At 42.4% G+C, this 12,161-nt stretch overlaps 1 protein-coding gene across 1 annotated transcript; it reads left to right on the top strand.

The window, feature by feature from the left end:
* The first annotated feature begins 10,678 nt into the window (after positions 1-10,678).
* Positions 10,679-11,875, top strand: LOC147303981 (E3 SUMO-protein ligase ZBED1-like). Its single transcript, XM_086279389.1, has 2 exons — positions 10,679-11,188; positions 11,387-11,875. Exons 1-2 carry the CDS (start codon positions 10,679-10,681, stop codon positions 11,855-11,857), a joined length of 981 nt encoding a protein of 326 aa, XP_086135515.1. The 3' UTR covers positions 11,858-11,875.
* The last annotated feature ends 286 nt before the right edge of the window (positions 11,876-12,161 follow it).

The raw sequence follows: 12,161 nt of genomic DNA, 5'->3' as shown, positions 1-12,161 counted from the left end.
TTTCTAGTTTACTTGCCACTTCAGACTACAAGTCACATTTTAACCATACAGGACTTTAGCTGCCTCACAACCATGGCCAATTTAGATGTGCAGTTACACAAACATGCACGTCTATGGACTGCGGGAGGAAACCCACACAGGCACAGGGACACATGCAAACTCCGCAGAGAAAGGCCGCAGAGCAAAGAATATCATCAGTCGCATAATGAACCGGTTTGTTTCTGTAATTCTTTATGTGCAGTTAATATCATAATGCACATTTTCAGCAAAAACATTAAGGGATTTGTTTGATTGGAGAAGACTGGCCTAAAGAAAAGCAGACTAATGACTCGTAGATATGATCAAAGATCATTTTGGTCGAATTTTTCCCTTTATTATTCGTGATCGCTGGCTAAATTACAGTAGTGTCATTTTGGTTTAGTGTGACTGGACCACATCAGTGCTTGTGAGCTCACTTACAGTGTCACATGACTTTACAAATGACATATGTTTTACTGGTTGACTGGGAATATGAAACTCAAAAGCCAAAGAAAAACTAGAGCGGAAAAAAGAAGCAACTTGATACAACACTGAAACCATGAATGTGCTCTGTTGAGTTGAGGTTTGGAAATGTAAAAAAAAAAATGTCAGGCAATTTTTCATATTGTACCGCTAGATTATACCGCTCAGCCAAAAAGTCACTCCTTCTACCACACGCCTTTCATTTCAGAGCACGCTCACGCCTTTGTTTTCATCATGCACTCTGTAAATACATGTGATTTCTTAACCATCGTAAGCTGGTGCAGCGATACAGTGGAACGTTTTGTTAGTTTACACTGTCTTTCACTGCAGTATATGTATATATGTGTGTATATATGTGTGTATATATGTGTGTATGTATATATATATATATATATATATATAAAAAAAAAACACCCAGCACGCCCCTGCGGGCGGTTTATCCTTCAAGCTCGGGTCCTCTACCAGAGGCCTGGGAGCTTGAGGGTCCTGCGCAGTATCTTAGCTGTTCCCAGGACTGCGCTCTTCTGGACAGAGATCTCCGATGTTATTCCCGGGATCTGCTGGAGCCACTCGCCTAGCTTGGGAGTCACCGCACCTAGTGCTCCGATTACCACGGGGACCACCGTTACCTTCACCCTCCACATCCTCTCGAGCTCTTCTCTGAGCCCTTGGTATTTCTCCAGCTTCTCGTGTTCCTTCTTCCTGATATTGCTGTCATTCGGAACTGCTACATCGATCACTACGGCCGTCTTCTTCTGTTTGTCTACCACCACTATGTCCGGTTGGTTAGCCACCACCATTTTGTCCGTCTGTATCTGGAAGTCCCACAGGATCTTAGCTCGGTCATTCTCCACCACCCTTGGGGGCATCTCCCATTTTGACCTCGGGACTTCCAGGTTATACTCCGCACAGATGTTCCTGTACACTATGCCGGCCACTTGGTTATGGCGTTCCATGTATGCCTTGCCTGCTAGCATCTTGCACCCTGCTGTTATGTGCTGGATTGTCTCTGGGGCATCTTTACACAGCCTGCACCTGGGGTCTTGCCTGGTGTGATAGACCCCAGCCTCTATGGATCTTGTGCTCAGAGCTTGTTCTTGTGCTGCCATGATTAGTGCCTCTGTGCTGTCTTTCAGTCCAGCTTTGTCCAGCCACTGGTAGGATTTCTGGATATCAGCCACCTCCTCTATCTGGTACATACCGTGCAGGGGCCTGTCCTTCCATGATGGTTCCTCGTCTCCCTCCTCTTTCTTGGGTTTCTGCTGCCTGAGGTATTCACTGAGCACTCGGTCAGTTGGGGCCATCTTCCCAATGTATTCTTGGATGTTCGTTGTCTCATCCTGGACTGTGGTGCTGACACTCACCAGTCCCCGGCCCCCTTCCTTCCGCTTAGCGTACAGCCTCAGGGTGCTGGACTTGGGGTGAAACCCTCCATGCATGGTAAGGAGCTTTCTTGTCTTTATGTCAGTGGCTTCTATCTCCTCCTTTGGCCAGCCTATTACCCCAGCAGGGTACCTGATCACGGGCAGGGCGTACGTGTTGATGGCCCGGATCTTGTTCTTACCATTCAGCTGACTCCTCAGGACTTGCCTGACCCTCTGCAGGTACTTGGTGGTTGCAGCTTTTCTAGCGGCCTCTTCATGGTTCCCATTCGCCTGCGGGATCCCCAAGTACTTGTAACTGTCCTCTATGTCTGCAATGTTGCCTTCTGGTAGTTCAATCCCCTCAGTTCTGACTACCTTCCCTCTCTTTGTTACCATCCGACTACACTTCTCCAGTCCGAACGACATTCCAATGTCATTGCTGTATAGCCTGGTAGTGTGGATCAGTGAATCGATGTCTCGTTCACTCTTGGCATACAGCTTGATGTCATCCATGTACAGGAGGTGGCTGACAACTGCTCCGTTCCGTAGTCGGTATCCGTAGCCAGTCTTGTTAATGATCTCACTGAGGGGGTTCAGGCCTATGCAGAACAGCAGTGGGGACAGAGCATCTCCTTGGTAGATCCCGCACTTGATGGTGACTTGTGCTATGGGCTTGGAGTTGGCCTCTAGTGTTGTACGCCACATCCCCATTGAGTTCCTGATGAAGGCTCTTAGGGTCCCATTGATCTTGTACAATTCTAGGCATTCCAGTATCCAGCTGTGGGGCATTGAGTCATAGGCCTTCTTGTAATCAATCCAGGCAGTGCACAGGTTGGTCAGTCTGGTCTTGCAGTCTCTCTCTCTCTCTCTATATATATATATATATATATATATATATATATATATATTTGGTTGAAAAGATATTTGGTTGAAAAGAATGAGTGAACATGTTACTAAAACTTTTTAAAACTGCAGTTCTTCAAATGGCCACTTGAGGGTTCCTGAAAAAGTGAGTCAGTACCATAGGCAGGATAATGCTCTGCTCCTCTGCCTCGGAAGTCGGATCTTGTAGCTGAGAGTGATGTCACTTCTGAGTTTGGCACATTCAGAATAATTAAATAATAAAGTCGGGAAAGCAAAAACAAGAACATCCTTTATCAAAGGTAGAGCCATTCATGCAGAGTTAGCAATACACCACAATGTTTGATTTGTGCTTTAAAAACAGCACTGCAGCACATTCATGGTTACAGTTTTTCTCAGTCGCTTTGGTGCGTTTCTCAGAACACCATTAACATTTGCACAGCAGTTAGTGCATTTCCCAAAACAATTTGTGCAAACTGCAAAACCTAGTGGATAGCCTGCAAAAGCACGTCACATGCACAGAATTGATTATCCATACCTCAAAAGCAAGTATCCATGTCAATGAAACTGTCAGTGCCATCAAAATGAAAAGTCTTGACACCATCTTTATGAACAAGATAGTCAAATGGCATTGTCATGTTTCCACTATGACAGTTTATAATTTCAGTGTTTCCCATTGCAAAAACAATTGGTGACACCTGAAAATGCTGACAACAGCACTATGGCCTACCTGTACAGCCATCTGAAATGTGCAGTAAAGTCACTGTAGATGTTATGGGAGTCTTGGGAGTAACTAAGACACTGAATACGTACGTTTCACATTTCCATTGTGTAGAAGTGTTTGTAATCCTACAGAATTGTGCAAAAGAAAAATATGCTACAGTCACTTGTTCACTGTAGAATACATGTAAACATAAAATCACCCATTTGGTAGAGCCTCCTCATGAGTGACAGCTGTAATTCACCTGAGATCAATTGTTCAATTTCGGAGACATTTCCAAGAACAATGATACAGAAAGGTATAGGATTTGCTTGACAGATGGCCAATATTTGGCATGTGATAACTAGTTCAACAATTTTGTGTGTGATGACTTAAGCAATGGATGTATGACTATTAGTTTTATTGGGAATGACTATTCAGCATCCATAGGTATGATTACTTTTGACTGACATGACATAAGCAAATGGAAATGTCAGAAAGCAGCAGGGAAATGTATGGAAGCAACTGATTCATGTCCAAAATCATTTGCAGTTTGTTCAGAGAGAGGAGAAATTGCTACTATGATGTGCACAAATGACTGAGTGTTGTGGAGGTTGAACTAATAGTTATGAGAATTTCAATTCTGATCTGAGAAACGCACCAAAGCGACTGAGAAAAACTGTAATAGTCTGCATATAGCCAGTCCAAAATACCTAAACATATATACAGTTGAGGTTAGTTTTACAAATGTTTACCAACAGTAACGCCATCTTGGATTATTAGGTGAGGGAATTTTCTGGGTAAGAAATCTTCAAAACCCTGGAATTATGACTTCCGACTTTACATGGAATGTGCTATAAAACATGGATGTGTGAGGAAGTGTCTGAAAAGCTGCATTCAATCCGAAGGTCAACAGATGGCGATAGTTGTGGTTGGAGGAAGACTTCCAGGCTGATAGAGGTATATAGGGTATACAGCGTCTGACAGTGTTACATGTTTTCCTGATGAGTTTGAGCTCAGTCCTCAGTCATTTATTTTGATTATCGATAAAGATAGATAGATAGATAGATAGATAGATAGATAGATAGATAGATAGATAGATAGATAGATAGATAGATAGATAGATAGATAGATAGAGAGAGAGAGAGGGAGAGAGGGAGAGATTGAGAGGGAGAGAGCATTATTATTAGTTTGCTGATTAGCAGATGGCTCAATGAGCAAGCAGTGACACAGTCAGACCTGCACCTCCTCACCGCATCTGTTTGTTTAAAACCAAGAAGCCATAATGAAAATGTTAATTGGAAGCTTCAAAATGAGACTTCAGAAACCAATAGGTGACTTTATATTCATTCTCCACACACTCATATGTTAAAATGACTAAATTTAAAGCAGAAATATCCACTGTTACATCCTGCTGCAAAAATAGTTTTAGTCTCTTTTGCTAATTTTACCCTCTGGAAAAAGGGAACTCACCAGTTTAAAGAGAAGTAACACTTAAATGTATTCACTGCTGAGGATGTGCAGGACTTGCAGTGTTTTAAGACTACAGATATTAATATATATAAAAAATAAAACCACAGGGACTGAGATGATGAGTGGATCTATTTTTTCCCCTTTATTATTAAAGCCATTGTGCAATAGAACAAGATTAACTGCTATCTAGTCCAGATATACAACAATAGCATGGAATAGATTTTTGTATGAATGCATTCAATTCAATTTTATTTATATAGCGCCAAATCACAACAACAGTCACCTCACAGCGCTTTATATTATAAGGTAAAGACCCTTCAATAACAGATTGATTGATATATTTTATACTGGCTGCACACACACAAATCACAGTGTTGATGTCACTGGTGTCTCCATCCTTCACCCTCCTTCAAACACCACCCTCCACTCGCTCGCTCCTCTCTCCTTCTCTTTATTTCCATCGCTCTCTCTCTCAAGGACAGAGAAGTGGCAGATTCAGATTCAGCTGTGCTCTCCAGTCATCTGCAGACCAGGCAAATTGAATAATTGCACGGAGCATGTGCCATCAGGGCATGTAATATTTTCATGTAATTGACAGTGTGTGTATGTGCGTGCGTTTGTGCGTGAGTGCCTTCAATGCCACCTTCTGTGCATCATTAAATTTAAAACAACTTTATTGAGATATCTATAACGACGCACAAAAAAAATCCTGTATACATCCATCAAAGTGTGTAATGCTGAAGGCTGATGTTGTAGCTTTAAATGTGCTTTTATACATTTCCTAATACATACAAGGTCACGCAGCTTTCTGTTTGCTTGTTGCTCCGTGTGTCTCTGTCAGCTCTGTTAAATGGACGGACATATCCGCTGTGCTCTCTCTCTCTGCGCCTGGAAGTGAATCTGATGGGTTTTTCCTGCGACTGTGTCAGCTCTGCTTTGCTCTGACAGTCTCCTCAATTTGAGCGGGAATTAGATTTACTTCCCTCTGCCAGCTTTGGCCTTTCATCAACACATACAGGACAGTGAGATCATATTTGACAAGTGCAGCATAGGTAATCTGTGTCCGGACCCATCATTTTAAACTTTTTTATGTCCGGCATTGACGGGGCGTAAATCTGGAGGCAAATATTTATTGTTAGAAGGATGTCAGTGAGCTGAGAGCTGCCTGACGGTCAGTGAAGGCCAAGTGGTGCCCGAGAAATCAATTCAAAATCAGCTCACAGTGCATTGGTAAGAAGTGGATTTCTGGTGTGCGTTTTATACTCCTTTTTTTTTTTTTCAGACAGAAAGCTAAGTGAGTTTTCACTTCTCTTTGTTTGTATGAATTTCACAGCTGGATCATCACTTGTTTCACCCCCCCAAAAAAGACTACGCAGCTCTTACAGCCATGAAGCTAGCTGTCGAAACTGAGAGTGGGAGTCTGCCTTTGCGTTTCTGTTCGGCTTCTGACTGAACTCAGTACTTACTCACCAGAAACTCTTCCTGCTAATTCATCTCTTTTCTTCTCTGAACGTTTACGGAGCAGATTCTTAAAAAAAAAAACCCTTCGTGGATTTTTCAATGAAACACTTTTTTCCCCCCTATGTTGACGGGGCTTTATCTTTGTCAGTCGCTGCTCCACATAGTCAATAACGCACGCCAGCATCCTAGCTCTGTATACGTATGCTTCTACTCTCTTAATTCACTAGAAGCATACGGTTCTAGCACAGCGATGATAAGTTGCATCTGTGTGCTAGAACTTCACTGTTTAAATATTTTATCTTCTCATATGTCTCTACTATCATTTTTATAAAAGTATTAAAGTTTTTCAGCTTTGTAATAATTAACTTTTAATATCACAATCCAGGAAAAACAAAGAGAAAGTCTTTGTTTTGATTAGGCTGATTTGATTTGCAAATAAATTTGATGCTTGCCTAAACAAACTACATGTAAAAGGACTGATGTAGAAACAAAGACGTACTATTTCATATTACGCAATGTCCCAGCAAGCTCTGCTCTTTGGAAATATTTCAAAGAGCAGATGGTATGAAACTGCATCATTTTAAGGTAAGTAGAGAGGGGTGGAGGTGGGGGGACTACACAAAGGTCAGAGTACTATTAGTATTAGTAAGGAGGATGTGCTTTTTCTCCTGTGGTGGAAAAGACATGTTTCTAACTTGAAAACTGTTCCCCGGGGTGCTAGCAGGTGGTTTTGCGTGACTCACAATTCCCTTGTTTTCGGCAAATTTGTGACACCTCACTTATGTTTGTTATTATGACCTGAGCCTGTTTTCCATGCATCCACCGTGGTATTTCCGCCCAACTGCAACGAACAAAACGTCAGGTCCACGCCATCCCCGTGCTGCTCCCTGCATCGGCTTCCACGAGGCCTTGTTTTTATCTCGTTTTCTACGGGGTGGGGGTTGTACGAGTGCCGAATTGCTTAGTTCAGCCTCTGCAGATAGCTATCACTTCTGAAGCTATTTGCTTGTAGCCCCTGCGAGGGAAGCCAAGATGGATGCGTTAGCGATTTGTTGATGAGCGAAAATAAAACTTTTACGCTTGACAGTTTGCTCCAAAGTGGATTCCTTTTGCTACCTGCAGGTATGTCTGGGGAACACTTATAATCCATCTGATGCTGTTCAAGCATGGGACAGCGGGCAGGTTTGCCTCTGGTGGTGAATTCCTTCTGCGAGTGTGAGAGAAGGAAAGATTTGTATGCTGCCTGCGTGAGTAAAGCGGTAATATAGAGGAAAACAAGATGCTCAGATTAGACGCTTTGATAATTGTGTGTTTAGATCTCCTTTTTACTCTGAAAACAACCACCCTGGCTCATTTACATTAAATATTTTGAAGAGCTAAAGCACCAAAGTGTACTATTGTCACACTAATCTAAATTAATGTACTGATAGGAACATAATTTAGTGGAAGGAGCCAGAGTGACACAGTGTGTGTAAAGTGCTGAGACGATCAGTAGCCCAAACCACCGAGCTGATTTACACACTCCACAGAATATGCAGTGATTATGCAGCAGTTTGACCTGGTGGAATAATCAGCCTATTTTCTTTCCTCTCTCGCAGCCCGACACTTGTTCTCCAAGTCCCGCTCTCCTCCGTGCATGTGCTTCAGAATATGCGTTAGAGCATTTCATTAACCTACGATGGAGATGTTAATAAACACAGCCTGCGGGCAAGCATCGATTGATCACAATTTCCTTACTGCTGTTTTGCCTGGTGTGTCACAGATACACACAGAGTGCGCACAGATCTACATGAAGGCTTGTATGTGCATGAATAATCACCAGCACAGACATGCACAAATGTACAATAAAGCGCCAGCACACAAGCCCACATCTTCACTCACCCTGAGAATGATGAATTGCAGTGGATTCTGGTTTTCAGACAGATAGGCATGAAGAATTACACTGATCATCGTTTTAGTAATGCAGTTTTTTTTCCCTTCTCTTTTCCTAAACATGGTTCTCGTTTGTTTTGGCTTCTAAGATCAGCACAGCGAGCGGGGAACAAACCAGAGTCGGTGTTTTGGCTTAAAGGAGAGCCACTCATTTTCTGTGTTTGCACGTCGCTGAACGCTGAGGCCTCATCGTGGTGCTGCTGGTAGTGAGGCTTGTTTTGCATGCTGCTTACATGGCTGCACGATCACTGTGTGTGTTTAAGTTGTGGGTGAGACACCGCAGCGGTTTGACATATATTCTCCTGGGTGATCGCACACACAAACACACATACACAGGAAGCAAGGTGCAGCCTGTGTGAGATGAAGGTGTTTACATGCATATTATAAAGCTGGCTTAAAAACATGTCTGAGACGTTCCCAGCATTTGTAACACATCACTGTCACACAGTTCAGAGAGGTATACATTGTGTGAACAAAGCGAAACTTCCATACTTGCACCCAGGTCACTGTGGAGTGGGTGTGCAAAGGCGATAAATACACTCTTTTTTTTCTTTTTTTTCACGCAGCTGCAGTTTTACAGTTGCTATTAACGAAGATCCAGAGGTACTCTGGCTGACACAGACTCTCACATTCGAGATTAAGATCTCTTTTTCAAAAGGAAACCATGTTCAAGAATAACATGTATGCATTAAACATAGAGATAAAACAGAAACAGAAACACAGAAGAGAAATTCAACGTGACACGATTTGCATATACAGTTCAGATAGTCTACAGTGTGGAAATTAGGTAATTCTGCAAAAGGCTTTGCACCAGTTTTCAAGCAACAGAGTCAAAATATCCTGTGAGCTGACATTATGTAATTTCTATATAAGCGTGGGAAGTGAGGATCATGTTTTGTCATAGTTATCACACGGGCATAGTGTGTCTTTACATGCAGCCATGGGAAAAAGACACTACACCCTAGGAAAACGCAACCTTAGATGAAGAATAAAACATTACAAGTTACATTGTGTCATTCTTTATGTAACAAAAATTAAGTCAGCGTGTGAAAAGTTAAGTACACTCTTACTGCTTCTATAGGAATTAAGCGGGTAAGTAGCTGCTGGGTGTTGCTAATCAAATACACTTAACCGATAATCAGCACCTCTGTAAAAGCTGAAGTTTTGGCAGTTTGCTAGTCTGGAGTGTTCAGGTGTGTTAACACAATGCCAAGAAGGAAAGATCAGCAGGATCTTAGAGAAGCAATTGTTCCTGCTCTTCAGCCTATTAAGGGTTATATGGCCATTTTCCAAAGCACTTTAACGCTCTACAGTTCTACAGTGAGAAACATTTTGCACAGATGCACAAAAGATTTCAGACAGTCATCCCAGGAGGGGACATCCCAGCAAATTCAGCCTGAAGTCAGACCATGCACTACTCAAGACAGAATGCAAAAAATCCGAGAGCTTCATCTCAGACTCTACAGGCCTCGCAGAATGTGACATGTTAAAGTTCGTGACTGTACAATTATTAAAAGGCTGAACAAGTATGACTTGCGTGGAAGGATTGCCAGGAGAAAGCCTCTCCTCTCTAATGGATATGGCAGCACAGTTTAGGTTTGCAAAATTGCATCTGGACAAAGTACAAGACTTCTGGAGCGATATCCTTTGGACAGAGGAGGCCAAAGTGGAGAAGTCTGGCACCACATATAGAGAAAACCAAACAGTATATCAACTAGGGGTGGGGGAAAAAATCGATACTGCGTAGTATTGCGATATTTTGTTTGCTAATAATGTATCGATACAGGGACAGCAGACATCGATATTTTGTTCCAAAAACTTCCAGTCCACCAGATGGTGCGGTTGAGCTTTTTCTCTAGTGAGGTCAGCAGAGGTTAGGTCAGCACATGGGAAAATTGATCAAACAGCCGTACCCAATCTCTACATAGATGTGAAGCGTAAAGTTGAGGAAAGTTTGAGCACAGCAGAAAGGGTTGCATTAACTTGCGACGCATGGACCTCGCGGGCTGTGGATTCATATGTGACTATAACAGCTCATTATCTCACAGCGGACTGGCAACTGCTGTCTTACGTTCTCCAAACTCGAACATTACATGAAAGTCACACCGGAGCGAACATTGCAAATCTCCTGCAAAATGCAGCACAGGAATGGGGGATTGCCGACAAAAATCTGGTGGTTGTCACCGACAATGCTTCTAATATGACAATTGCCACTCAGCTAGCGGGATACCTGCATGTGAAGTGTTTCGCCCATACGTTCAATCTGGCATCCCAACGAGCCTTAAACCTGCCTGCAGTAGCCAGGGTCTTGGGGAGAGTGCGGCGCATAACTGGGTTTTTCAATAGAAGCACAGTGGCAAACCACGCTCTGGAGCAAAAACAAAAAATGTTACAGCTCCCGACTCACAAGCTCAACGCGGACGTCTGCACGAGATGGAACAGTGCTTATGACATGCTCCAGCGTTTCCTTGAACAACAACCTGCGATTTGTGCAGCGCTGCTGTCTCCCGAAGTCAGAAAGAGTAGCACAGATATCTTTACTCTAAACGAGACGAATATTGGGAACATTGAAGAAATTGTCCGGGCCTTGAAGTCAATGCAAGTCGCGACTACTGTGATGTCTGAGGAAAAGAATCCTACTCTGTCTCTCGTAGCACCGCTGCTAGCACAGCTGTTGCACGACACCCAAGACAACATTGGTGACACAGCGCTGGTCAGAAACATCAAGCAAAGTATCAGTCAAGATCTTAAGAAGAGATATGCCAGCACAGTTGAGAGGAACACCCTCTACACAGCATCAGCTCTCGACCCACGCTTTAAAACCCTGCCGTTCCTGTCACTGGAGGAAAGACAGGAAACCTATGCCAGAGTGGTTGCTGAGGCTATAACCCTTCAGGTAAGCAAACATTCTGGTGTTATAATTTAAATAACTTACTTACAATATTAGTCGATCGGTGATATTTTTGTCATATTGGTAATATTCTATTTAACAATTAAATACATTAATTATAATTTGCTAACATATTACTGCATACTAAAAGATATGAAATATTTATTTTCTCCCTCTCTCTGTATGTGTGTGGGTTTTCTACAGGAAGAAAAGAGGCAGCAGCCCATCTGTGAGCCAGAAGCCCATGAACATCATGAGAAACCTGACGAGACTGAACAAAATCCCAGACCCCCTCTCATACCAGCCAAGATGAGGAAGTCTTGTGGGTTAACAGACTTGCTTGGTCAGACTTATGGTGATGTTGGAGCCCCACCAAAATCATTATCTGCCACAGCTGAGGAGGAGGTGAAAAGATACCAGGAGGTCATGACACTGGCACTCACAGAAGACCCACTAAGCTGGTGGAAATCCCATGAGGAAGTCTATCCTTTCCTGGCCACGCTGGCAAAAAGATACCTTTGTATCTCAGGTACTAGTGTCTCGGCTGAAAGAGTCTTCTCAACCGCTGGAGACATCGTCACAGCAAAACGGAGCACTCTGACTTCAGAGCATGTTGATCAGCTCCTTTTTCTGAGCAAGAATGCTGACATTGCTTCACTGTCCAAATGTGTTTAACTTTTTAGGGCAGCAACAAACAGGACAGTTTACTTATTTATATTTATTTACCTTGGCTTTTAGCACAGCAGGACTTGTTTATGTCTCTTAATACGTTTCTTATTAATTATATTATTTTTAATTTTAAGATATTTTATATGTAATTTAAACTGTTTCCTCTCTGTTTTATATTTGTAGCACTTTGGTCAACATTGTTGGATGTAAAGTGCGTTATAAATAAAGATGCTATGCTATGCTATGCTATTTTAATTTAAGAAATGTTTTATTTTATTTAAATTTAAAACTTTTTTATTTAATGTAAAAT

This window comes from Aulonocara sp. 'chitande type north' Nkhata Bay, linkage group LG22 (genome assembly GCF_057382095.1).
Source record: "Aulonocara sp. 'chitande type north' Nkhata Bay isolate Kocher_YH1m ecotype deep benthic linkage group LG22, A_spYH_male_GT1.1, whole genome shotgun sequence".
Classification (NCBI taxonomy): domain Eukaryota; kingdom Metazoa; phylum Chordata; class Actinopteri; order Cichliformes; family Cichlidae; genus Aulonocara; species Aulonocara sp. 'chitande type north' Nkhata Bay.
The sequence above is the reverse complement of the archived record's forward strand: the minus strand, read 5'-3'. Positions and strand labels throughout refer to the sequence as shown.